This window comes from Polypterus senegalus, chromosome 15, assembly GCF_016835505.1.
Source record: "Polypterus senegalus isolate Bchr_013 chromosome 15, ASM1683550v1, whole genome shotgun sequence".
Taxonomy (NCBI): domain Eukaryota; kingdom Metazoa; phylum Chordata; class Cladistia; order Polypteriformes; family Polypteridae; genus Polypterus; species Polypterus senegalus.
In genome coordinates this window covers 93156652-93184104 of record NC_053168.1, presented here as the reverse complement: position 1 = coordinate 93184104, position 27453 = coordinate 93156652, and the positions used below count along the sequence as shown (strand labels likewise).

The following is a 27453-nucleotide window of genomic DNA, read 5'->3' as shown; positions in this document are numbered from 1 at the left end:
CTCCTTAGCTTCCGCGTTGTCGGTTGCTCCTCGTGAGCCGGAACCATCGACTTCAACTAGGCTTGCCACGTCATCAGTGGAGCATGGAGAGGATCGAAACGAGCTGAAGGTTAATGATTGCCGCAATGGCCCAAGACATAAAGGAATTCAAGAAAGATATGAAGAAAGAAATAAAGGACATAAACAAGACAAACAAGCTGCTTCAGGATATTAAAGACCAAGAGAAACATTTAAATCATCACTTTGAGGCAGTCTTTAAAGGTATGCTAGAAAAAAATGAAGAACAAAAAAGTATTCAAGTTTGAGAATAAACTTAGAGCACTTGGAGGTCAGATGGAAGACATTAAGCAAACATTCACAATTCATATTGAAACAGCTGAACAACTGGCATCTACCGCTGACAGAAAAACAATGGCTACAAATTCCGAATGCAAAGCACTCTGAGACAGACTAGCTGCTCTGGAAGATGGATACAGCAGGAATAATATTAGAATCAAAAGACTCCCTGAGAATTGTGAAAGTCCAGATCCAGTGAAATATGTTGCTGATCTATTCTCTAAAATAACTGGACAGTACTTGAAAAGCATTTATTGGACACAAACTTTGTGATGCTGGTAGCTGCAAAATTACAATGAAAACCAGAATAGCATTATTGGTATTTTAACAGTAGGTACAAAGCATTCACTTTTCTAGTCAGCTCTTCATTTCTTTAATACCATTGTCATATTTTTTTTGTGCTTACTATCAATTTGTATCTCTTCTAGTCAAATTAGTGTGTACGAGTATTAATCATAATGTTAGTTTATCAGGATGTTTCAAATATAATCAAGTGAAAAACTACCTTTACACTTTATGCACAGAAAAAGAGCATGCAACATCGAGAAGCTTATGTTCCAAGACATCCACTTTCCCCCGGAAATCAAACAGTCAGTGTCAGGTGCCCCTTCAATGTAACAGGAACCACAGCATAGAGAAGTGTGTACGTTGCAACAGGTACACATTTCATAAATGTAGGAAGGACGGTTCTTGGGTGTGTGGGAACTGTTAACATTTGAATCTGATGATTGTACACAGCAAAACATTTTTTCTTAACAAATAAAAATTTCTTATTTTAAGGTAATATCTCTAATATTATGCCCCAAGAGATTAAATATCTCATGTTGCAATGTACTTGTTAGATTTTGCTCAATTCAAGGTAAGTGGTCTTAAGCTATCTGACATTAGATATGAAGTGTAATTCCAAGAAAATTTCGACTTAAAAAAAGCACAACTGTGAGAGAAAAGTCTGTTATCAATGTTGACTATGGCCGGCAGCTTATCCCGGCCAAGACCCCCAAGCCGCCAAATGGAGCTCTCCTTGCAACGTGAAGATGCCCCGAATTCCAGCAGGGCATCATGGACTATGGAGTTTTAATGCACAACCCTGCTGCATAACATTGGGGCCGCCAGGGGCCACTGCAGGGAGACACACAGACATTTGGTTTTCATACAGCCCGGAAGTACTTACAGGTCACGAGGACAGAAGAAATAAAGTGCTTCCAGGCTGACAAAGATAAGAAGTGTTTTGATCTGACCCGGAAGTGATAAGGAGTCACATGGACTGCGGGTGAAGGAACATTGCCGGGTCAGGGACTATAAAAGGACTAAGGGAACTCCCAGTTGGCGAGCTGAGCTGGGTGGAAGGGTGGCAAAGTGTCTGGGAGTGGTGGAGAATTTATTGATTGTTTATTGTGTTAATTCAATGAGTATTGTGGAGAAGAGGGTGCTTGCGCACTGTACTTGTCCAAATAAAGAAGATTATTGGACTTTTATCTGGTGTCTGGAGAGTTGTCTGAGGGTTCAAGGGAGCGATAGTGCCCCCAATCTGTCACAGTGGCGTAGTCAGCAGGATTCTCTGGCCGTCCAGTTGGCAGAGGACCTGTACACAAATTTTCTGTGGACAGAGAACCCCGAGAAGACGATATTCGGACCCGCAGCAACAGCGCCAGAACCTACCTTCACCAAGTCCAATATGGGGAAGAAGAAGGGCAAACAGAGCGACCACGCTCATAATGGCCGACGCTCGGGAGGAGTTACGGAGCGGCTTCACAAGTCTGGAGAAGCATCCGGGGACAGACTAACGCTCTGAGGTATGTGCCAGGAATTCCATCCATAATCTCTTTAAAATAACACACTTTGTCCCGTGCATGTACCTCGAAGATGATCACCTGGAGGTTCCACAGGAGGAAGGAGACTTTCCCGAAGTGGCACGCTCCTGTTCGAGCGCTAAAGAGGACTTCCGCATGTCGGCAGCCGGCGAGGGACACGTGGTCGACCCCGGTGTTTTCTGGGAAGGAGGAGGTCCACGTCCCGCTATTTGCGCCTTCGTCTCCGAAGAAACAGACTTGGACTTTCTGAAGGGAAGGGGGAGGCGAGCGAAGCACCGCTCACCCCGCAAAAAGATAAGGAGGGCCGGGAAATGGCTGATCGATCCGCCGACAAATTGGCACAGGCGGATCACAGTCAGCCAAAGATGGCGGCCCGGTCCTCCACAGAGAACTCAAAATCCCAGAAGCCTCTGCAACGGCCATCAGAACATGCGCCGACAACGAATGCATTGGCTCCTGGCCGTTAGGTAAGGAAAACGAGGAAGTGAACCTGCCTCCGGCCAAATTAATTAATTCTTTTGACGTACGGGCTCTCAAAAAACTAATCAAGCCCGTACGTAGTGTTTTGCAGATGCTGGCAGCGATAAAGATGACCATTGGGGATTTGAGAGAGATGGCCGAGGCGCCCATCCGGAAGATAGATGAGTACCTGCGGCAATTAGGCCGGGAGCCTCCCATATTAATTAGACGGTACAGGTAAGCGAGACCGCGACCCATGTAGTAAATAAATCTAAAGGGTTGCAGACAGGAAAGGGGCTCACTTTTAATCATAGAAAGACTCAAACTGTAGACAAGCCCCAAATTAAACAGGAGATCCTTAAAATAAAGCGGGGGTCTCCTGACAAACTAGAGAAGGGCGATAGGAGTTCAGAGGCGGCGGTAGAACACTCCTCAGCAGGAAAAGGGGCGGAGCCAGAGTTTCCCAAGTGCTTTCGGTCTCGCTGAGGGATGCAAAAAGGAGGACCGAGGCTATGCTATGAATGCCGTAGGCCAGGCCATGGGTGGCAAAGTTGTCCTAGGAGGACAGGGGTGCAAAGTACTCATTTTTATTTTCCTTCTAGGTTTACACAAAAGTGTTACCAACATTGCCAAGGCCCGACCGGTGGATCCATCTGGAGGAAGACCTCCCTCGGGGGGCTGGCCGCTTCGAACCATGGTTGTTTCGTTGGGGGGGCAGTATTGTGGACTATGGCCAGCAGCTTATCCCAGCCAAGACCCCCAAACTGCCAGATGGAGCTCTCCCTGCAACGTGGAGATGCCCCAAATTCCAGCAGGGCATCATGGACTATGAAGTTTTAATGCACAACCCTGTTGGATAACGTCGGGGCCGCCTGGGGATGCTGCAGGGAGACACAGACATATTTGTTTTTCATACAGCCCGGAAGTACATACAGGTCACGAGGACAGAAGAAATAAAGTGCTTCTGGGCTGACAAAGAAAAGAAGAGTTTTGATCTGACCTGGAAATGATAAGGAGTCACATGGACTGCGGGTGAAGGAACACTTCCGGGTTAGGGACTATAAAAGGACTAAGGCAACTCCCAGATGGCGAGCTGAGCTGGGTGGAAGGGTGGCAACGCGTCTGGGAGTGGTGGAGAGTTTATTGATTGATGCACTGTATTTGTCCAAATAAAGAAGATTATTGGACTTTTACCTGGTGCCTGGGGTTTTGTCTGAGGGTTCAAGGGAGCGATAGCTCCCCCAATCTGTCACATCAACTACAGTGATGAGCATAGCAGGACATATATTCTTATTTCAAGAACCAAAACCTTCTAGGTTTATCTTGTTTTAAGAAATAAGTATGACACAACCCTGAGACTTAAATTAAACTCATTTTATTCCAGAAAGGTTTTAGAATACAACCTTGATTTTCTTAACAACTACAACATTTCAGGGATCGGGACGCGGCCAGATCAGTAGTGGAAAGAAGGTCAGCTGCAGGTAGAGTGGCTCCCCTGTTGTGAAGCCTGGACAGGGGGAAGCAGGGGAGTCACCAGTTAAAAGAAGACACCGGGCTTGTCATTTGTTTTTGAACACTGCTTCCATATGAACGTTTTAACCTCTGGTTTTAAGGATTGTTTTTGTGTATTTTTTTAAACCTCCATGTTTTCTTTTACTGGATTATTTATTTGAACAACTTTGAAAGAACTGCACTTTATTTGAACACTTTGTTTTGTTGACTGTTTTAATAAAAGCACTTTTGAACCATCCCCTTGCTCAGTTGTTGCCTCCACTGTCTTGACATTATCGATGGTGTTGGGTTCAAGGGCTCCCGAACCGCGGATGGGAGCATGGAGCTGAACCCACATTGTCACACCTTGAATAAAAAATGTGGCTGGTGGTTTGATGTAAGAGTTTTGTCACTGTGTCAAATAAATGGCTTAATCCAAACAGTGTTGCTGGAATTTATTAACATAAAAAGAAAAGTTCAAGAATTTAGGAATCCTTAAAAGTTTTATATGGTTCAATGATATCCCCATGGTAGTACTTCACTAGAATATATATTTTGTTTTTCAGTCATGTAGTCTCACAGGAATTAAAGTCAAACAGCTTCATATCATCAAAAAAACGGGTTATCCATTTTAGGGATTATATTTCAAATGACAAAACCTCTCTATCAAAGAACATAGCATCATGAATTTGAAACTCCAAACAATATAATGTGCAGTGTTGATATGGCTCAAAAGTCGTTTTAAACACAAAGCCACAAACGAGCAGCAAATAAATCAATGGCAAATCATATTTGGTGTTTAAACAGCAAAAGCATGAGAGCTGAGCAATTATAGCAGTTATGTGGTGTAATATACAGGATCGTTCTATTATTTTAGCAAAAGAATTTACTTACGTCAATGACATTGTCGAGTATATGAAAAGCTAACGGTATAATTACAGTTTCTTTGCAGTGTCCAATTGTTTGTTTTTTATTTTTGTTTATTTTTTTTTAACAAGTACAGTTTTTTTTTTCCAATATAATATCCAGCGCTGTTTTTGATCCCTTCTTTGGATGTAATGGAACATACCTTTCTTTAAGCATGCGTAAACGAATTCCCTGCGAAGCGTCCTTGGCTTTCCTGCGCATCAGAAGGTACATTTCAAAAGGTTCTCACTGTAAGGTTATTAATAAGTTACGATCTTTACATAACTAAAATACTGGTTTGCTCTTCACAGCTTATGAGTAAAATATTTCCGCATATAAATCAATGGATTCACTTGACAAAGTCACACTGGAATTATTAAAAGGTAAGTTTCTAATTGACATTTACTGTTGCTGCAGTGCATTCTGTTTTTATGAATCCACAAGTTTTCACCTGTCCAAGTTGATACCTATAAATTTTACGACACAAAACAGAAGTAGTGGGGCAAGCTAGTTTTGTGTAACCATTACATAAAATTTTAAAAATAAATGTTGGTGTTGATGGTATATTTATTTTTTCAATTCTGTTTTTCACCTTTGCAATTTATCCAGGAAACACCGGGCTGAACTTCCACTGCATTCTTGCATTCGAACATATTGGTGCATTTGGCGCTTCACTTGCCATTTTACGCATTAATGAGTGGTTTGAGGCTGCACAGCCACAACGCGCTCTTTTTATCGAGCACATCATTGTTAGATTTCATATATACAAAGAGTTATTATGAAATAAATGTTTATTAAATGTCGATTTATTTATGTTATTTATGAAAAAAGTTGTTAAAGACATTCTGATACAGACTTCTGATTGCTTAAAAATAAATTGAAATGCATCTTTTAAAAGTGTGCTTAGTTCTAAGTGCATTTCACGCGCCTCATGCTATTATCGGTAGTAAAATGCGAACATGACCTAAGTCGCTTCTATTACAGATACCTTTAAAGAAAAACTTTAAAATTTAGAAACCAGTATTTTAAAAATATTACCGATTTTGAGATATCCACAATTGTAAGCTCATTGCTTGAATATAAAAAGATTGCTGCACTTGAAACTGCAAGGGGGACGTCAATCCCCCTTAACTTTGATATCAATACCATACATGAGCGCGTCAGAAGCTCAAATTGGGGCCCTCCAAGAGTTCCCCACTCACGCTTAAATTTTCTATAAAAAAATCGAAGGTTTGTGTGCAACTTCACCTATATTCTAGAGCCAGCCCTGAGTAAGGCAGTGCTCTTTATTACTTTAATGAAATAGGTGAAGGCCCCAGTCTGAGTGAAATGTTAATGCCCTGCTAATTTTAAACACTCACAAATTAAGTTAGTAAGTCATAAGTATCATGTCCTTGATCAGGCAACACAGTAAATACACCTCTGTAGGATATCTCTACTTGCCTAAAACCTCAGTATGATATACAGGTAGTCCCCAGGATATGGACATCCGACCTACGACATATGAACGAGGCCACAGCTGTGACGCATGCGCCTCAGTAACTGCCACTCCGTCATCTTCGGCCTGGGGAAGCTACAAGCGGTGGCTGGATGGAGGCAATTTCGATGCTCACACAGTGTAGTGTCCCTCGGGCGGCTCCCAGCAGCAAGCAGTTTCACTGCTCGCCCACCACACATGGCTGCCCTGTTTGTTCTCGTTGGGTGGCTGGTAATGCTGCAAGCGGTAACCCAGTTGTGGCTGAACGGAGGCCATTGATGGTGAACAGGGCAGCAGGGGGTAGTATTGTAGTGTGCATCGGATGGCTGCCTATTAAATGGGGGCAATTCACTACCTGCCTTTGGCCGCACTGTGTTCGTTCTCGGTGGGCGGACGCTGCAGGCAGCATACTGTAGTGGAGGTGACTGTGAGGTGGGCTGGTGATGAACCGCCCGTCAATGCCCCCATTCATTCTCAATAACAAGCCTGCTTGTACTGTTACACACACAGCAGGAAGTTGTCTCTTGTCAGTACATCAGACGTGTTGACGACTGGTGTCTTCCTGCTGTGATAGTGTGTACAGCGCTCTGCAGAAGAGCTCATCTTAATCTTTTGTTTTCACCCTTCAACAATGTCTCTGAAACACAAATTTGATGCAAGTGCTGGTGATACAGTAAAGAAGAGAAAAACCATCACCATTGAAAATAAAGTAGAAATAATAAAAAGGTCAGAGAGGTGAAACTCAATCATTCATTGGTAAAGCACTTGGTTACAGTCGGTTAACAATAGCATTTATTAAATTTAAGTACCTGTTCCGACTTTCATTCAAATTCAACTTAAGTATAAACCTACAGTCCCTATCTCGTATGTAACCCGAGGACTGCCTGTACTTGTTCAGGAAAAAAAAAAACAAAATATAAAACATTTTTTTAAAAGGTACCATGATTTGCACTTGTACCACACCTTTCAAGAAACTCTTAAACTTATCAAAATTTGTAAATTTAGCACTTAAAGCCTAAAACCTGAGTTGGAAACGACTGCCGGAAACTGTGCAGATGACATTCAAATATGAATGAATTACTGGTCTTCTCTGTTGCTTTCAAGTTGCAAATGTTACAGAAGATCTTCTAAGGACTCTTTCACGTGAAGATCTAAACATTTGCTTTGAAGAAAAACCTCATGGCCAGCAGTACATCAAGAGGTCAGCATTATTTATTTGTTCATTTTTAAGAAATATTGTTGAGCAAACAATGTAGTTAACACTTTTGTTATGTTCTTTTTGTTGAGATTACAGACTCCCTGTAGCAACTTTTATGTCAGAAGTGTCCATGTCCTGATGATATTAGAGATCAAGCTGGGAATATAAATGATAATAGGGAAAAGGAGGATGTTTCTGATATGAAAGTCACGACAACATAAATATATATTTATAGATGTGGAAATTTGAAGAGTAGAAACTTGGCTTCGTCCTTCTCAATTAAAATTTCCCATCCTTCTATATAAAAGCGGTCGGGATTGTCCTTCCGTCCCGTGAGTGCTACGCAGGCGTGGAGTTTCACACATGCCTCGTCCATTTTGCAATGCACAATGGGATTTGTAGTTTCGTTTTTAAAGGTAAAAGATGATTTCCTACTCCAGACTGTGCGAGATCTTCTTCTTCTTTCTTACTATATAAAAGCGGTCGGGATTGTCCTTCCATCCCTTGAGTGGAAAGCGTAGCGGTATTCCGCTTATCACAGACTTACTACTTGCAGCTTGCGGTACGAAGCAACATGATGTGAGCAGAGTTCTGGTACTCCCATTGTTCCCTTGCTTTTGTGCACGACGCGCTGGAAAAATAGACAAAATTATGTCTCTGGAAATAATGTTGATGGAGTACAAATGCCTCACCGCGTACTAAATATCAGGGGGGTTCAAAAGGGCAACCTCAATATAGAAAAAAAGTTTAAATTTCATCACAAAAATAACAAACTACGAGTATTAAAGTAATACCGCTCAAATGCAATATAACCAAATTAATGAGTTTGTATAAAATATCAAATTGATCTACATATTGAATTGCCTTAAGAAGTGGTCAACCTTAAAAGGCGGGTCAGCCTAGTAATTCAATAAAAGCTGTTTGAAATGTCACACCTGAGCACAGGACAGCTCATGCATCCATCAAGGCTGTTGTCCCAACATGTTCACTTCACCATATGAATCTTTGTGTAAACACGTATTTATGTGTGTTTGTAATTTATACCAAGTCTATATTAGTTTACAAATATTTTGATAAACTTCTTTATCGTGCCAAAGAATGCTAGCGTGTTACATGGTAATTAGCACACACAAGTAAGAATTTCACAGTACTCATGTAGCACTTATTTAGTTCAATACAACATAGTGTGAAAACACTCCATATTAATTGATAACAGAGCACATAGTGTTTTATCAGGACATAAAGAAGATGACTGTCGTCTTGTTTTTAGTTACCTAAAAATTTGACAATGAAAATATAAACAGTCAGATATTTGAGCAATGCTGTCTTTGATTACTAATTTAATTTATGTTAAAACGGTTTGATTAAAAGGGCTCAACAGAATATAACAATCTTCAACTTTTAGTGATTTCTTTGCTATTTCAATTACAAGCTGTGTATAACTGCTTCTGTTAAAATTAGTACATTTATTCAGTATTATATATAGGTAAATGCTTAATAAATCTGTATGGGACTACAGAGGATAAAATAAATTCAGCCCGTTTTCTTTGTTGGCTATAGTTTGTCTTGAAGACCTCCAAAAATCCTGATGGCTTTCTATAGCAAAGACTGACCACTGTCTTGCCCGTTGTTTACCTTGATTTATGTATTATCTTTCCACAGCGTAAAGTCAAAGTACACTGCAGAGTTTCCTCTGTTTCATCCACACAGCCATGCTAACAAAGTCCTAGAATGGAGTCATTATTTCCCACTTTTAGGTCATCCAGTAATTTCAAACACACTTCAATTTCTTAAACAATATTTCTGGTGGCCAAGCATGGCTAATATGGTAAAAGAATTTATAGGGGAAAGAGGTATAAGGGAGTTTATTTTTCATAGGATATTAGATTTGCATAGAGAAGGCACCACTATTCAATTTTTGATGGATTGGAAGGGTTTCAGTTCTGTGGCAACGAGCAGGCGCCCCATCCAGAGATTATTTGCCACCCGCAAGATGCTTGCTGCGCCGTGCGTGACCTTTGATGAAATTATTTATTGCAGCAGTACTCTCTTTTAAACGTACTAACCCTCAATTCCTGTCCTTCCTTTTCATTCTCCAAGTAACCAATCAACACACAATCAGCTCTGTAATAGATCTAAAGCCATCTTTAAGCTTAGAATGCAGATTCTTCAAAACGTTTATGGAACATTGAAATATCTTTGTTGTACATGTTTAATTATTCCATCCATCTATCCGTCCAGGGTCACGCCAATCCCAGCAAATATACAGTGAGAGGCAGGAACAATCCCTGAATGGAGCACAAGCTCGTCACAACCACTGTGCCACTATATCCTCAAATGTTTAATTATTAACAATATACATTATTTAAATTAAGTAAAAAATGTACCTGTATAATGTAGAACATATAATAATATACATACTTTACTGCATTTCATCTTAAAAATGATATCAAGAGCTCCAAAAAGATTGGAAATTGACTTAGAAGCTAGTCGTCATCATATGAAAATACAAGCTTTATAAAGTGGCTCGGGTTATGCAATATTATAGTGCAAGTATACAGGGAAGTGATTGTATTTTTAAGTACAAACGGTTCTACCAGGAGCACTTGATGGACTGATTGATTGTGTTTAGAGCCCTTGGGATGAAATTGTTTCTAAACCAGAGGTCCCTACAGGAAAGGCTTTGAAGTGTTTGTCGTACTGTATGGGAGAAGTTCAAACAAACTGTGCACATGGCTGAGGCAGCATGTGCTAGATGCTGTATCCCAATAATCTGATCATCTGCTGTAGAACTGTGATTTCACACTCAGATACAGTGAGATAAATACTCTTGAGTGGTGCATTAAGAGAAACAACGCTAAAGCAGCTATGGTATTTGGAATAGTTTGACCATTCCGTGGATCATTATATTGTTACAGGTTAATTACAATCAGATGCCTTAAACTAATAAACAATATGCAGTTAATTTCAGTGCATTTGATAAAGCCGCGTCTGGGTTATGAATCTAAAAAAGAAAGGGAAACAACACTGGAACAAAAGCACTGCTTTGACGCTAAGTGCCGCCAGTTTGCAAAACCGACCGGAGAACTCACGTACGCCAAGCATTTAGCTGGCGTGAAAATGTGTATGGATTTACGCCAAGTTTAGGTTTTATACATTTGATGTGAGCATGGAAACGGGCTTACGCAACATTTTTGTGCGTACACACCGTTTATACATGACATATATACCGTGCGCAGATTGTTCATGGGTTTGTATGCTATTCTGACACCTGACTTGTCCAGGATGCGTGCAGCACCTTCAGACACACAAACCCATGAACAATCTGCGCACGGTCCTCTTTAATGCCAAAAACAAGAAATCGACAGCAGAAACACTAAACGCAGTATACAGCATTCCATGCAATTCGTGCTCAGCGGTATACATAGGACAAACTTCAAAAAGAATCGCAACACGTATACAGGAACACCGCAACGCCGTCAGAAGAAAGGACGCACTGTCATTGATCTATAAGCATACTAAATCAACAGGACATACATTTAATTGGGATGATGTACAAGTAAAATTTAAAGCCAATAATAAAAGTGCTAGAGAGCTGGCTGAATCCTGGTTATCAAATGAGAACGCCATCAACAGACACTTGGACATAAATCCAGCATATACAAACTTAAGAAGAACTTATTCTTAATAAACAAGACTTTACTCCCAACAACCTTAACACACGGACCTAGCCACCCCCGCCCCTGTAAGGTATTGCTATATATTGCCTTTGATTCTTGTATGTCTAAGCATTATCCTCTGATGAAGACCCCTGGTAGGGGTTGAAAGCTCAGGAATAAAAACTACTTTATGATACGCGATTCATTTTCTCCCTTTGTGGATCTCCAACTGCTAATATATATGTTTTTATTATTTAGGGAGAAAAAAAAATCCAAACCTACATGGCCCTGTGTGAAAAAGTAATTGCCCCCTGAACCTAATAACTGGTTGGGCCACCCTTAGCAGCAATGACTGCAATCAAGCGTTTGCAATAACTTGCAATGAGTCTTTTACAGCGCTCTGGAGGAATTTTGGCCCACTCATCTCTGCAGAATTGTTGTAATTCAGCTTTATTTGAGGGTTTTCTAGCATGAACCGCCTTTTTAAGGTCATGCCATGGCATCTCAATTGGATTCAGGTCAGGACTTTGACTAGGCCACTCCAAAGTCTTCATTTTGTTTATATTCAGCCATTCAGAGGTGGATTTGCTGGTGTGTTTTGGGTCATTGTCCTGTTGCAGCACCCAAAATCGCTTCAGCTTGAGTTGACGAACAGATGGCCGGACATTCTACTTCAGGATTTTTTGGTAGACAGTAGAATTCATGGTTCCATCTATCACAGCAAGCCTTCCAGGTCCTGAAGCAGCAAAACAACCCCAGATCATCACACTACTACCACCACCATAATTTTACTGTTGGTATGATGTTCTTTTTCTGAAATGCTGTGTTCCTTTTACGCCAGATGTAACGGGACATTTGCCTTCCAAAAAGTTCAACTTTTGTCTCATCAGTCCACAAGGTATTTTCCCAAAAGTCTTGGCAATCATTGAGATGTTTCTTAGCAAAATTGAGGCGAGCCCTAATGTTCTTTTTGCTTAACAGTGGTTTGCGTCTTGGAAATCTGCCATGCAGGCCGTTTTTGCCCAGTCTCTTTCTTATGGTGGAGTCGTGAACACTGAACTTAATTGAGGCAAGTGAGGCCTGCAGTTCTTTAGATGTTGTCCTGGGGTCTTTTGTAACCTCTCGGATGAGTCGTCTCTGCGCTCTTGGGGTAATTTTGGTCGGCCGGCCACTCCTGGGAAGGTTCACCACTGTTCCATGTTTTTGCCATTTGTGGATAATGGCTCTCACTGTGGTTCGCTGGAGTCCCAAAGCTTTAGAAATGGCTTTATAACCTTTACCAGACTGATAGATCTCAATTACTTCTGTTCTCATTTGTTCCTGAATTTCTTTGGATCTTGGCATGATGTCTAGCTTTTGAGGTGCTTTTGGTCTACTTCTCTGTGTTAGGCAGCTCCTATTTAAGTGATTTCTTGATTGAAACAGGTGTGGCAGTAATCAGGCCTGGGGGTGGCTACGGAAATTGAACTCAGGTGTGATACACCACAGTTAGGTTATTTTTAACAAGGGGCAATTACTTTTCACACAGGGCCATGTAGGTTTGGATTTTTTTCTCCCAAAATAATAAAAACCATCATTTAAAAACTGCATTTTGTGTTTACTTGTGTTATATTTGACTAATATTTAAATGTGTTTGATGATCAGAAACATTTTGTGTGACAAACATGCAAAAGAATAAGAAATCAGGAAGGGGGCAAATAGTTTTTCACACCACTGTGTGTGTGTGTGTGTATTATATATATATATATATATATATATATATATATATATATATATATACACACACACACACACACACATATATATATATAAAGCAGTCTGCTCTGCTGACGCTCATCCACAGCCACAGGAGTTGGTGTCAATTCTATGGAAGATGTAGAAGCTTATACAAGTGTGAGATGGTACATGCATGCACCTTACTTATCATTCAACCCAAGCAGACAAACTCAGCTCTGTGGTACATGCACATTGTACGTTCACAACACGAGCTACCATACATTTCTTGAGGCAGGTTTCATCCTGTCTCGCTCAATTTGTGCCACAGCTGCACTTATCTACATGTCCGTCTCACACAATAAATGACCTGTCCCAGCCCACTTAGCTGACATCTCTGCAAGTTCACCAATATCGTAAAACTACTATGGAGTCCTTGGGTTGTTTTTGTCCTAAAGACCACACACAGCTAGTTAAAGTATATTTAAAACATGAACAGCAGACCAAGGGTTCAGAAAGAGAAGAAAAAAGCAGCTAAAGCTTCATCAAAGTCAGACTAGTCTCAAGTTCATGATACATCCAGCCAGACATGGAAGAGACAGGAGAAGGAACAGATCTGCCGAGAGCTCACGTTGCAGCATCAGCTTCAGTACAGAGTGAAAGTAGGAGTAATACTGCAAGTGAGGTGGGCAATGAGTATTCGCCGACCTCAGGCAGATTAGTGGAACTGAGCATGGCCTCTCTATATCCCTGCTGTCAGCTCCTACCGATACCCCAGTGAGTCAAAAGCATCAACTCCAACTGGACTCATAATTCCACCTCTGCATGGAGAACATGGAAACGAACTGTTTGAGCAGAAAGTAATAATTAACACATTTTGCCAGAATGTAAATGATATAAAGAGTGACATAAGGAAAGATATGAATGCTACAAAGAAGGATATACCCAAGAGTAATGACAAAATTGACAACAGAATAGACAAGCTGCTTCAGGATATAAAAGACCAGGAGTTATGTTTAAGTAAAAACTTTGCTGCAAGAATTGATGAAAAAATACAGGAAAATATATGACTAAGTTTGAGAATAAAATTAGAGAACTTACTGCTCAGCTTAAAAAAGTTAAGCAAACATTTACAACTTGTATTGAAGAAATTGAACAATTGCCATCCACCGCTAACAAAAAGGCAACTGCGGAGTGCTCTGTGATAAACTAGCTGTGCTAGAAGAAAGATATAGAATGAGCAACATAAGAATCTAAGGTCTCCCTGACAACCATGAAAATGCAAACCCTGTGAAATTCATAGCTGAACTATTCTCTAAAAACATTGCAGAGGACTTCAAATCAAACACAGATCTCAGCAGCTTGCCATATACATGGATCGAATGCCTCAAAACTGAGAAGTCTTATCGTCTATTTTGACAAATTATGGGTTAAAGAAAATTTGGTTTTGATTTTCAGACAGAAAGTGGAGATTATGCTTGAAAATATGTATTTTGTATTTTTTATTGTATGTATTGTATTTTCCCCATACATCTCTCTTTCTACAGCTGCTAAACAAACTGCATTCCACAGCACTTACGCAAAGCTGAAATAACATATACAGCCTCTTGTTTCCTGCTGAAATGAAAGTGTTGATAGCCAATTCTGCATCTTCAAGTAGCATCTTTAAAGAAGCAGAAAAAGAACTAAAAAGACCGATCCTGGCATCATTTGAAATTTGATCATGAGTCATATCGTGTCCTGGTAATGCAAGGATGATTCTGCTTGCAACTTGGTCTGTTTGTAATGCAGCATTTGCCTATACAGTCTATTTCTTTTTCAGATACTTTTTAAATTTTGTTTTCTTTTTAATTACAATACTGAAATGTATTCTATTAAATATATGTATATTTTGGTAACCACTAAGTAACTAGTTATTTACAGTGTTATTACACTTTTTCCCGCCTAAGGAGACTGTTTAACATCATACCCTAGGTTTATTGCATCTGGGCTGTACTATCCTAAGGTATTTCAATTGTAATCTTTACTACACAGCTGTTGAGGGTTTGATTTGTTTTGAACATGCTCTGTCTCTTTGCATGTCAGAATACTGGGACTTTATGAAGTATGCTCTAGTCTCACTTTGGAAGGCAAAATGGGGGAGGGCTGGCAGAGGGTAAGAGAGATCAGGAGAGAGCAAGCTATTTCTTATTTATCCTTTCTATCATAACAACTATAAGTGCCAACATGATAATAGGCTCCATAGCCAAAATACTTGGCAACAATATGAAACAAAGGTTAAAGCTATTCTATGAAACATTATACTACTTTTACTTAAGTTTACAAGATGTCTTCTAAGGTTCAGAAGCAGCGTCTCTCTGGCCAAACAGTTAATTTTGTGAGCTGGAATGTTCAGGGTCTTAATCACTAACTAAAGAGAAAAAAGTATTTTTTCATCAAACATGTCTAAATACCAAGACAGTATTTTAGAACAGACTGACTTAGTAAGTAAGGGCCAGTTTTAGGTGTAAAGAGACTGGAATGGCCAAATCTTACACTCCAGCTATACAAAGAAAGCTACATGTGTGGGAATCTTAAATCACAAAACAATCTCATTTGTAGTATCAGACATAGTATCTGATCCTGAACAGCGTTAGGTCATGGTGATGAGAACGGTGCAGAATTCAGAATTATGCACCCTCAGAAGTCTTTGAAGGAATACTATGGGAAGGTCTGAAGACTTTAAGAGGATAGTTCTTCATATCTTTCCCACAAAAAAAAAAAAATAAAAATTTGGAAACCAAGAAGGTGTCCAAGCTAATTAGCTAAAACACCAGAGTACAGCAAGAATACACCAGGCCTCCAAATGAGGCACTTTATACGAAAAGTTTTGAAATTAGAATTTCACATCTTTACAACAAAAGTGGAACATCACATATTTAAATCACCAGATCAATATTATGCCCACAGAAAGAAGACAAATAAGGTTTTAGCTCAACAAATCCACAAGCAGGAAGTTTACAACGCAATAACAGAAGTTACCAACAAAGATGAAGATAAAATCATTGACCATAACAATATAACTCACACATTTAGAGTACTACAAGTCCTTATATACTACCCAGTTTAAAGATGATAAGAAACAATCAAATACCACAGCTAGACAGCCATATAGCAGAGTGTTGTGATGTGAGATTTTACATATAACTTGATAAATGTTTTGTATGTCTTTATTTATAATTTAGGCAAACCAAGTGGTGAGAGGTATTCATGTTTGCCTTCCCCCATCCCCCTTTTTACGACTGTCTCTTTGTAATTTTATGACAGGATTTGGGGGGATGTGTCTTAAACCAGTTTGATCTCCCACACAAAGCCAGGTTAGCTTAACATATGGTCTTGGGGGGGTGGGGGGGGTTTGGGTTGAGGTGTTAAATGTACTATTGCTCCCATTGGTCTGAGGTAGGGCTGTTTGGAATTGGCTAGTCTCAGAGGCCTTTAAGTACCATGATGTCCTATTGGTTCTAGGAATTGGAGAGAACATCTATAAATGTACATGCTCAACCACATTCTCTCTCTCTGACTCACATATGAAGAAGCATCTCTCTAACTGACATATGATGAAGAAGCATCTCTCTTGCTAACTTGTGATGATAAGAACAACACAATGAAGAGCACAGCTCAGCAGCCATATTGAACAGACATGTGGCTGAAAGCTGAGCACCAACGATGCTTTAACTAGAGACATTTTAAGTAACTACAAGTCTGTGTGCCACCTGAATTACACATCACCATTTTATCAGGTTGTATGGTTGCCAATATTCAAATGTACTTTGCATTTTGTTATTATTTATGAATATTATCAGTAATACATTATTTTATGTGTAACTTAACTCCTGCTTGTCTTTTTACTACATCTAATTGCCTGAGGTTATAGATATAGAAGGGAAGGTGGGGATAAGTTATATACAGTGGTAAGTCTGTGAGATTAGGTATTCTAAAGCTACATATTAATAATACAATAGGGGACAGTAGAGCAATACATATTACTCTACCAAGATAAAACACAGAGGTAATGGATAAAACTCTAACACTCCCAGAAATACTGGATTTTATAAACTCACTCGAGTGTGGAAAGCACCTCGGCCTGATGGATACCCATTGGAATTTTATAAAAAAAACCAAATTCATATTAAGTTAGCTCCACTACTATTAGAAACATTTATTGACGCTAGAAACAACAAAATTCGACCTCAAACCTTTCTGCAAGCATTACCACATTTCCAAAGAAAACTGAGTTATTGCAATGTGTACCATACAGACCACTTTCAGTTTTGAATGATGATTTTAAGATACTCCCAAAATGTTCTAGCTAAAAGGAGTTATAAAAGTGCTTCCTTAGGGGTGGGGGTTGATTTGTTTTCGATTTTATGTTTATAAAAATTTATTTATTTTTATGGAATGTTGTGTGCTTTTAATAAAATCAATAAAATAAAAAAAGTGCTTCCTTCTATAATCTCACAAGACCAGACAGGATTTATTAAAGGTAGACACTTAGCTTCTAATCTTCAACATTTCTTTAATATAATATACTCGCCCAGTAAAACCATTTGACATGGTTGAATAGGACTACAGATTCATCACATTGCACACATTTGGGTCTTGGCCCAAGTATATGTGCATGGATCAGACTATACTCTATACCAGTGCAGGAGACTCCATTTATATTAACAGCATTATTTCATACTACTTAAAACTAGAATGTGGCCTCTTTATCACCATTGCTCTTTGCAATTGCCATTGAGCTATTGGCCATTCACTTTTGAAATGTATCGGAGATGAAGGGGATTACCACAGAAGGAATTGAACAGAAAATATCACTAGATGCAGATGATGTGGCACAGTATATATCAGACCCACAAACGAACGTACCAGCAGTCCTCAAAGTACTAGTAACATTTCAAAAGATATGTGGATTTAATTGGAATAAAACAATGTTATTCTCCCACTGAATTCTCTAGCACATAATATTAGACTGGACACCTTCCCATTTATTTTAGCAAATCAGTTAAAATACCTAGGGGTAAACATCACAAGGTAATATAAACATCTTTTTCAACAAAATTTTTGCTATCTGCATTGAAAAAATTAAATATGCAAACAGATGGTCTACCCTTCACCTCACATTAGCAGGGAGAATCAATACTGTCAAAATGAACATCCTCCCCAAGCTTCTATTTCTATTACAGAGCATCACCATATACAATAAATTGTTCTTTAAAAAATTAGATGCAATTATAATCTCATTTTTTTAGAATTCAAATCATCCTTGCAACCAAAGACCTAAGCAGACCTAAAGAAGGGGGCATGGCAGTACCTAACTTTCATTTCTATTACTGGGCAGCAGAAATAGAAGTTATAAAGACCAGAACATCGAACATAAACTGTTGAATATACACAAGCCTGGTCTGCAATAGAAATAAAATCTTGCTGTACTTCTATATATGCCATGTTCTGTGCCCCAGTGAATACAAATTATCATCAATATACTAATAATCCAATCGTCCATCAATCACTCAGAATATGCAACCAATGTTGGAAGCACTTTCAGAGAGACCAGTTCTTATCTGTTGGACCTTTACATGATAATCACCTCCCAGAATTATGCCTCTTTGAATATGCAAATCAATATAAATAGCCCTTGATCTTAGCGTTCTGTGAAAAGACAATGGCAAAAGCACGAGAGAAAATAAAAGAATTTCAGCAAATACCAAATGGAGGCAAGGAAAAACTTACTATTTGTTGTTTTAAACAGTGGTGTAATCAACAAAAGGAAGTTGATCGAGTGACAGAGTGTTGGAGAAACTCAAAAGCTCAAGTTCACAAAGTTGCACAGTGCCCAAAATAAAAAAGAAGTCACATATCAAAGTTGCCATGAAAAGGCAAGTTGTAGCCCACTGTCTGAATGTCATATGAAAGCTTATTAGGGTACAGAGAAAAAAAATAGGCATACAGTGGGGAAAAAAGCATGAAATGTCAACTTTAACCTCGAAATTTCCATTTTAATCACGTAGTTTATTTTATCATTAAAGTAGAACATCATAAACTTCATCTTAAAATCATTGAATTTACTAGTTTCTCAAATCTCATTGTCACTAAAGTGGCACGTTAAATGCTTTGTTTTGTATTTGATCTCCTAAGTGCTCTGTGTGTGTGAATCACTACGGGCTTCCTTCCGCTTTCACTTTCTCCAACAGGACACAGAATACATTACATTCGTAATATTACAGCTCTCTGAATAATTAAAATACTGAGATGTATACGTTATATCTTTTTCATGATGTTAGGAATGAAAGCATGTTATTAAACATGGGAACATGGTGGCGCAGTGATTCGGAACGACCTTTGATGAAATTATTGCAGCAGTACTGTCACTTTCAAACGTACTAACCTCCAATTCCTGTCCTTACTTTTCTTTCTCCAAATACCCAATCACCACACAATCAGCTCTGTAATAGACGTTAAGCCATCTGTAAACTTACGACAACGATTCTTCAAAACTTTTAAGGAACATTGAAATATCTTTGTTGTACATGTTTAAGTATTCTATCCATCTATCCTTCCAGTGTCGCGCCAGCCCAGCAAGAATACAGCATGAGGTAGGAACAATCCGTGAACTAGCTAGTGCTGCGGCACCGTGTCCTGACATGTTTAATTATTAACAACACAGATTATTTAAATGAAGTTAAAGTTTTATCTGTATAATATAATTAACATATTTTGCTGCATTTCATCTTAAAAATGATATCGTAGTCATATGTAAATACGCGCTTTATAAAGTGGCACAGGTTGTGCAATATTATAACTGTATCGCAAGTTTACAGTGAGGGGATTGTACTTATAAGTACAAACAGTTCTACAAGGAGCACTTGATGGACTGATTGACTGTGTTTAAAGATCTTGGGATGAAACGGTTTCTGAACCGTAAGGTCCGTACGGAAAAGTCTCTGAAGCGTTTTGCCGTGGCTGAGGCAGCGTGTGCTTGATGCTGTATCCCGATAATTCTCTTTCTGATCAGCTGCTGTCATTCCCTACTCAGATACAGTGATATAAATACTCCGAGTGCTGCAGTGAGAGTAATATGGAAAAAGATGATCCGCTGTGGCAACCCTTAATGGTAGCAGCTGAAAGAAGAAAAAGAAGGTGCAGCGACAGTAACAATGCTAAAGCAGTTATGGTATTTGGAATACTATGGCGATTCCCTAGACCATTATATTGTTACAGGTTAATTACAATCAGATGCATTACACTAATAAACAATATGCAGTTAGTTTCAGTGTATTTATAAAGCCATGTCAGGAATGTGGATCTAAGAAAGGGTAGTCACACAGGAATAGTAGCACTGCTTTGATGCTGGGTGCCGCCTGTCTGCAAAACCGAGCGCAGAACTTGCGTATGACTTAGTATGAGGTACCGTGGAAATGTGCGTGGCTTTATGCCAAGTTTAGGTTTTATACATTGCGATTTGAACGTGGAAACATTCGAACGCAACATTTCTGTGCGTACGCACCGTTTATACATGAGGCCCCAGGAAGTTACTTTGAGATATCGTGAAACAAACCTGACATTTCTGAAAATGACAGGATGCAATTTTCAGAACTCTAAAAATGTATTTTAGATATCCTGAATTGTACTGTGAAGGTCTGAAAATATTTACCCAGCTAACAAAAACATTTACTGATTTCTTACCTTAGCTTCCTCATTCACATCCCATGTGAAAGAGACTGCGTTGTAAGCTATTTCTTCTATATTTCCAATTGTATTAAAACTTTCTTTATAATCAGCTGCAACAGATTAAAAAAAAAAAAAAGATTAACGCAAACATATGAAATAGTAAATAAGAAAAGGATATTAAATGCCACACCACCAATAAGACAAACCATAACCGATTTAAGACTAATATGTATTTGCCAACATTTCACACACTTAACTTTCAGCAACATAATCCAGTCACATTTAAAAGAAGCAGGATGCAAGATTTAATTGTTACATAATTTATAACCTTATAATAAATAAAAATAATTAAAATAAAAAGAAAAGATAATTCACTTCCTCGATGTAAATGCTTAGTCTAAAATGTTATTGATTAGATCCTGCCAGGTTTTAAAAAAGTTCACAGATCCTCTAAAATAAGAATCTGATTTTTTCCAATGTCAACTAATTTATGACATCAGTTACCCACCGAATTAGAAGAGGTGGGTTAGAATTCTTCCGGTTGAGCAACAGAAGTCTACATGCCAATAGTGAAGTAAAGCCAATTACAGTTCGTTTATCCTTCTCCACCTTAAGCCCATCTGGACGTACACCAAACACAGCTGTTAGTTGATTAAGAGGAATTGGGACTCTAATGCTGTCTAAAAGGCATTTAAAGATTTTGGTTCAAAATGATGTTAATTTTGCGAATGCCCAGATAATATGGCCCAATAAGGCTAGAAATTTGATTGCAATGTTCACAAGTTGGATCTTGCCCTGGAAACATTTTGGACAATTTTAAATAAGACAGTTGTGCTCGATATACAATTTTAAGTTGAAAAATTGTATGCTTTGCACATATGGAGCTCGACTGAATTCTGTGGACTTCTTCGTTCCATTCCATTTCTGAAATGTTGAGTGAGATCCTTTTCCCCCTGAACTCTGGGATATTTGAAAAGGAGGGACTTTAAAATGTTTTAGTATATTACAGAAATGCTGTCTGAATCCTCAAGACTGATCAAAACTTTTTTCCAGAATAGGTGAGGAAAATTCAGCCAGTTTTGTTTAGCAAAGTTTCTAATTTGGAGGTAGTGAAAGAAATATGATGCTGGAAAGTTAAATTTGGAGTGTAATCATTCGTAAGATACAAAGACGTTGTCGATGTAAAAATCACGAATGTTTTCCAGATATTAAAAACTATAAGTTTGAGAGGGTGGAAAAAGGTGGTTATCATGCAGAGCTGCCATAGATAAAGGCTTCTGTACCTTGAAATACTTTCAACGTTGGTTCCATATTCTGAGTAAATGAAGCACAATTGGGGTGTTAGTATATTGGCTATGACTTGAATTTATTGGGGTACAAAGCAAGGAAAATTATGAAGTACTGCAAGATTTTATTTTTATTGGAGACAAAGCCTGTGTATGTTCGTCTGTTTGTGCAAAAGTCCTGGTTTTTATAGCTTGTATATTTGCTGCCCAGTAATAATATTCTGGTTCAAAAGGCCATTGATGTCACTTGTAATCTATGGCTTGTTGTTGGCATAGCAGCGTACAGTTCTTACTGGAACTACAATGTCCATACAGAAATTGATGTAGTCAGTAGTGCAGTTAACAACCTCCTCAATGTTCTCACTATGTGACCCCTATTCTTCATTTTGTAAAGCACTTTGAGCTACATTTTTTTTTGTATAAAAATGTGCTATATAAATAAACGTTGTTGTTGTAGGATATCCCAGACTGTAATTCCAAAGCAGTCTCTTAGAGCCTGCTCTGCCTCAGGGGAACACTTCCTGAATGAGCGTGTGGTTGTAGGTAGCTCCCTCACTCTTGGTTTGTAGTGAGGCTGAAGCAGGACCAGGTTATGATCTGCTTTCCCAAGCGCAGGCAGCGGGGTGGCACTGTATGCGTCTTTAACGTTTGCATACAGTAGGTCAATAGTCCCATTTCCCCGGGTGTTATAACCTTACACAGAAAAATCACCAGTGTTACCATTATCACTAGAAAAGTTAATTTAACTCTTTGAAAGTATTTGGAACACACATATATGGACAGCAATTCAGCATACGCCTGCATGACAAGATTGAAAAAATAAGATTGACTTAAAATGTTGCCAATCACAGCTACTTAAAACAAAGTGACATTAACAGGAGGTTGTCTACTAGTAACTTACTGAAGTTACTTTAACACTCCCACTGAGCTCCACGAAATAGATTTGTATAATTCATTAAAAAGATTTGTTTTTGCAAACTGCATTTTAGGGCCACTGTAGAAAAGAATCATTCAGAAAGAACAAATCATTTGTGAATCGCCCTTCTATTGGGATATGAGTTATTGGTGGGAAACGTGATCTATGTCATAACCAGTCATTTTAGATTTTATTAGCAAAAGGAAAGAAACAGAAGTACAAAACATGTCAAAGTCAGATGACGGCACTGAAAATTTCAGTGAGGCCCAATGGCAAGTGGGCTTCACCTCACTAGCTTTGTTCAATTTAGCGATGGAAATGCTACAAATGCCATTACTAAGCATGATGGAAAATCTGCAAAACCCACCCAACCAAATGATGAAGGATCAGCTAGATCATAGATTTATCTAATAAAATCGAGCCACGAACTTAGTTGATATTTTTTTATAGCTCGTAACTCAAGCAGCTTTGTGGATCATTGAAACAACAAATAACAGAGAAAGACTGGAGTATGGGATATTGAAAGATGTGATGATGGTATAATCATAATCTAGTTGAGAACAGATTCTCTTGTGTATTCAGACACTGGAAATGCAAATATCAGGTATGAATATAGACACTGAAGGAATGGGAAAAACAATCTTTTTCCTGTTACGATATAGAATCAGAAAGCCTTTAATACTAGACAATTGTCATTGTAATAATACAATGAAATTGGAAAGGCCACACCATGTAAACAGTGCAAGTACAACAAAAAATACGACAAACCAATAATATAAAAAGCAAACATGCCACAACAAAAATGCCATACATAAATAAATAAGGGGAGGAAATTATTATCCACTACAGTAATCATCGTACATACTAGGGGAAAGTTTCTTTAACAATAGCATCCCTGAATCCTATGAAAAAACTTGTGATCCCGGGCTATCTTAAATTCCCTCGCACCACTCAAGTAGCATCTTTGTTTTGCAAATGTTGTCGATCAGAACAAGCAGGAAGCAGCCTACTATCCCATCCCCACTGATGCAGCTGAAGTTCTCCCTGTTCAAGTCTGTTTATCTGGGAGCGAGATGCCTGGAGTAGCATAGGGTAAATAATATATTATTTGGAACATATGCATTTCATCTGTGTTCTGTGTCTACAATGATCTGGGTAAGTGTAGGATGACAGGAAATACCATGCAGGAAATGAACACATAACTAAAACAGAATTTTTTTTCCATGTTATAATAAAAAGTAATAAAATGTTGGCGTGAAATCTATACTAATAAAAGGCCTCACTGACTGACTGACTGACTCACTCACTCACTACTAATTCTCCAACTTCCCATGTAGGTAGAAGGCTAAAATTTGGCAGGCTTATTCCTTACAGTGTACTTACAAAAGTTAAGCAGGTTTCATTTCAAAATTCTACGCGTAACGGTCATAACGGTCGACAACATCCGCCATGTTGAACTTTCTTATTTATGACCCCATCTTCACGAAATTTGGTAGGTGGCTTCCCTGTGCTAACCAAAACAGATGTACGTACTTATTTCAGTGGTATGACGCCACTGTCGGCTGCCATATTGAACTTGCCAATGTCATTAATTCTCCAACTTCCCGTGTAGGTAGAAGGCTGAAATTTAGAAGGCTCATTCCTTACACCTTACTTACAAAAGTTAAGCAGGTTTCATTTCGAAATTCTACGCGTAACGGTCATAACGGTCGACAACATCCGCCATGTTGAACTTTCTTATTTATGACCCCATCTTCACAAAATTTGGTAGGCTAAGAAATTTTAACATGGCAGACGTTGTCGACTGTTATGACCGTTACGCGTAGAATTTCAAAATGAAACCTGCTTAACTTTTGTAAGTAAGCTGTAAGGAATAAGCCTGCCAATTTTCAGCCTTCAACCTACACGGGAAGTTGGAGAATTAGTGATGAGTGAGTGCTTTGCCTTTTATTAGTATACTAGCAAAACACCCGTGCTTCGCAGTGCTGAAGTACTGCATTAAAATTTTTATTAAGAAGAAAATTTTACCTTTTTAAACTGAGGGAAAATATGCCAATAATTATTTGTTAAGGATCTCTTTGTATACCATGTTGTCAGTTCGGCCCTCCAGTTGTAACATGACCAAGCTGTGCGCTGAGCTTACTCTTGAGCATGCAACTTACAGTTGGCCATGTGAACAGTAATCTTGTCTCAAATCTCACAGCTTGGATTGCTGCTGTCATAATTGGTTTGAGTTTCATATTTTGTTTCAATTATGACAGTATTTGCAGGATTTGTTGTATTGAAGTGACATTCGGCATCTGTCAAGCGTTGTAAGCACACAACCGGTTTCAGCGATAAAATCACATCCAGCTTTTTGAGAGTTTAAAAATTCATAAACATCAAAGTGTCCACTACTGAAATCGTCACCTGTGAATCTAAGATGTTTAAGAGGCATTGGCGGTTGTCCAAAGGTGTAAAATATTTGGCCATTTCGGTACACTTGAAAGCGACAACCGAACAATTCAGCGGCAGCCATCAACTCACATGCAGAAGCATAGGTGAAGGGCTTAAGCATTTCACTCTTATAGTGCTCCTGTGTAGTATAATTATCTCCTGTACCGTCATCAGTCCACACCTTGAACCTGTCCCAGTCATTCAATACATAAGATACAATGTTCCTCCGGATATCAAGAGTGAGCCTGATATGGCCGTGCAATATGTAACACAGAGAATTGAAAAGGTAGGTGGTATCCCCGGGCATGGAAACCACTCGGTAAGTGAAAGTTCTTTGATCGATAGTGATCATCTCGATAGACATGGTAATGGGGGTTGGAATGATAAAGGAAATGGGTACCTGAGCAATGTAAAGTAAGCGTAAAATATCTATACAATAACTATAATTGTAATAAACAAACAATAAAACAGCGGAGAAGCTGTGGATTAAACAAATAGGCTGTAGTTATTAGTAGGGAGACGTGAATCCCCGTGGCGAAGCAAGGAAGGGAATGTAGAGACTGGAGCGACGGACGGCCTTATATAGGCAGGCAGCCAACAACGTGGGAGGCGTAGGGATGGGGGACCCAACGCCGCCTCACACGGTGACCGAACTGCAGGCTATGGACATATATATGTACGTAAGTAGGATTCAGTTAGCGTTGGGAACCCATGTACCAAATTTCTTGAATATGGGCCCATAAGTAACAAAGACTGTTGAAAAGTTCAATATGGCGTCCGACAGTGGCATCATAATACCAAAATAAGAATGTACATTGGTTTTGGTTAGTGCAGGGAAGCCGCCTACCAAATTTCGAGAAGATGGGGCCATAAATAAGAAAGTTCAACATGGTGGACGTTGTTGACTGTTATGACCGTTACGCGTAGAATTTCAAAATGAAACCAGCTTAATTGTTGAAAGTAAGCTGTAAGGAATGGGCCTGCCAAAATTTCAGCCTTCTACCTACACGGGAAGTTGGAGAATTAGTGATGAGTCAGTGAGTGAGTGAGTGAGTGAGGGCTTTGCCTTTTATTAGTGTATATATACATTTGGAAAATTCAATATGGCGGACGACAGTGGCGTCATACCACCGAAATAAGTACGTATATCGGTTTTGGTTAGCGCAGGGAAGCCATCTACCAAATTTCGTGAAGATGGGGTCAGCCTTCTACCTACATGGGAAGTTTGAAAATTGGTGATGTTGGAAAGTTCAATATTGTGGCCGACAGTGGCGTCATACTATCGAAATAAGCAAGTACATTGGTTTCGGTTAGCGCAGGGAAGCCACCTACCAAATTTCGTGAAGATGGGGCCATAAATAAGAAAGTTCAACATGGCGGACGTTGTTGACCGTTATGACCATTTCGCGTAGAATTTCGAAATGAAACCTGCTTAACTTTTCATGCTAAGGTGCCTTTGTCAAGCCTGTAGCGGTCTGTGTGACCCCCCATGGATATGCCTCCCCAGACAATCATTAACCCACCACCAAACTGCTCATGCTGAATGATGTTACAGGCAACATAATGTTCTCCATGGCTTCTCCAGACCCTTTCACTTCTGTCACGTGCTCAGGGTGAACCTGCTCTCATCTGTAAAAAGCACAGGGCACTATTGGTGCATCTGCCAATTCTGGTATTCTATGGCGAATGCCAATCGAGCTGCATGCTGCTGGGCAGTGAGCTCAGGGCCCATTAGAGGACATGGGGCCCTTGGGTCACCCTCATGAAGTCTTTCTGGTTGTTAGGTCAGAGACATTCACACCAGTGGCCTGCTGGAGGTCATTTTGTAGGGCTCTGGCAGTGCTCATCCTGTTCTTCCTTGCCCAAAGGAGCAGATACTGGTCCTGCTGATGGGTTATGGACCTTCTATGGCCCTCTCCAGCTCTCCTAGAGTAACTGCTTGTCTCCTAGAATCTCCTCCATGTCAATGAGACTGTGCAGGGAGACACAGCAAACCTTCTGGCAATGACACGTATTGATGTGCCATCCTGGAGAAGTGGGACTACCTGTGCAACC

At 39.3% G+C, this 27453-nt stretch overlaps 1 protein-coding gene across 6 annotated transcripts in view; it reads right to left on the bottom strand.

Moving 5' to 3' along the window:
* Positions 1 to 27453, bottom strand: part of grhl2b (grainyhead-like transcription factor 2b) — a 357473-nt gene that overhangs the window by 143944 nt on the left and 186076 nt on the right. For all 6 annotated transcript variants that reach the window (XM_039737648.1, XM_039737649.1, XM_039737650.1 and 3 more), the window contains one exon: positions 20776 to 20870. In XM_039737648.1, coding sequence (XP_039593582.1) covers positions 20776 to 20870 — 95 coding nt within the window. The remainder of the gene's footprint in view (positions 1 to 20775; positions 20871 to 27453) is intronic.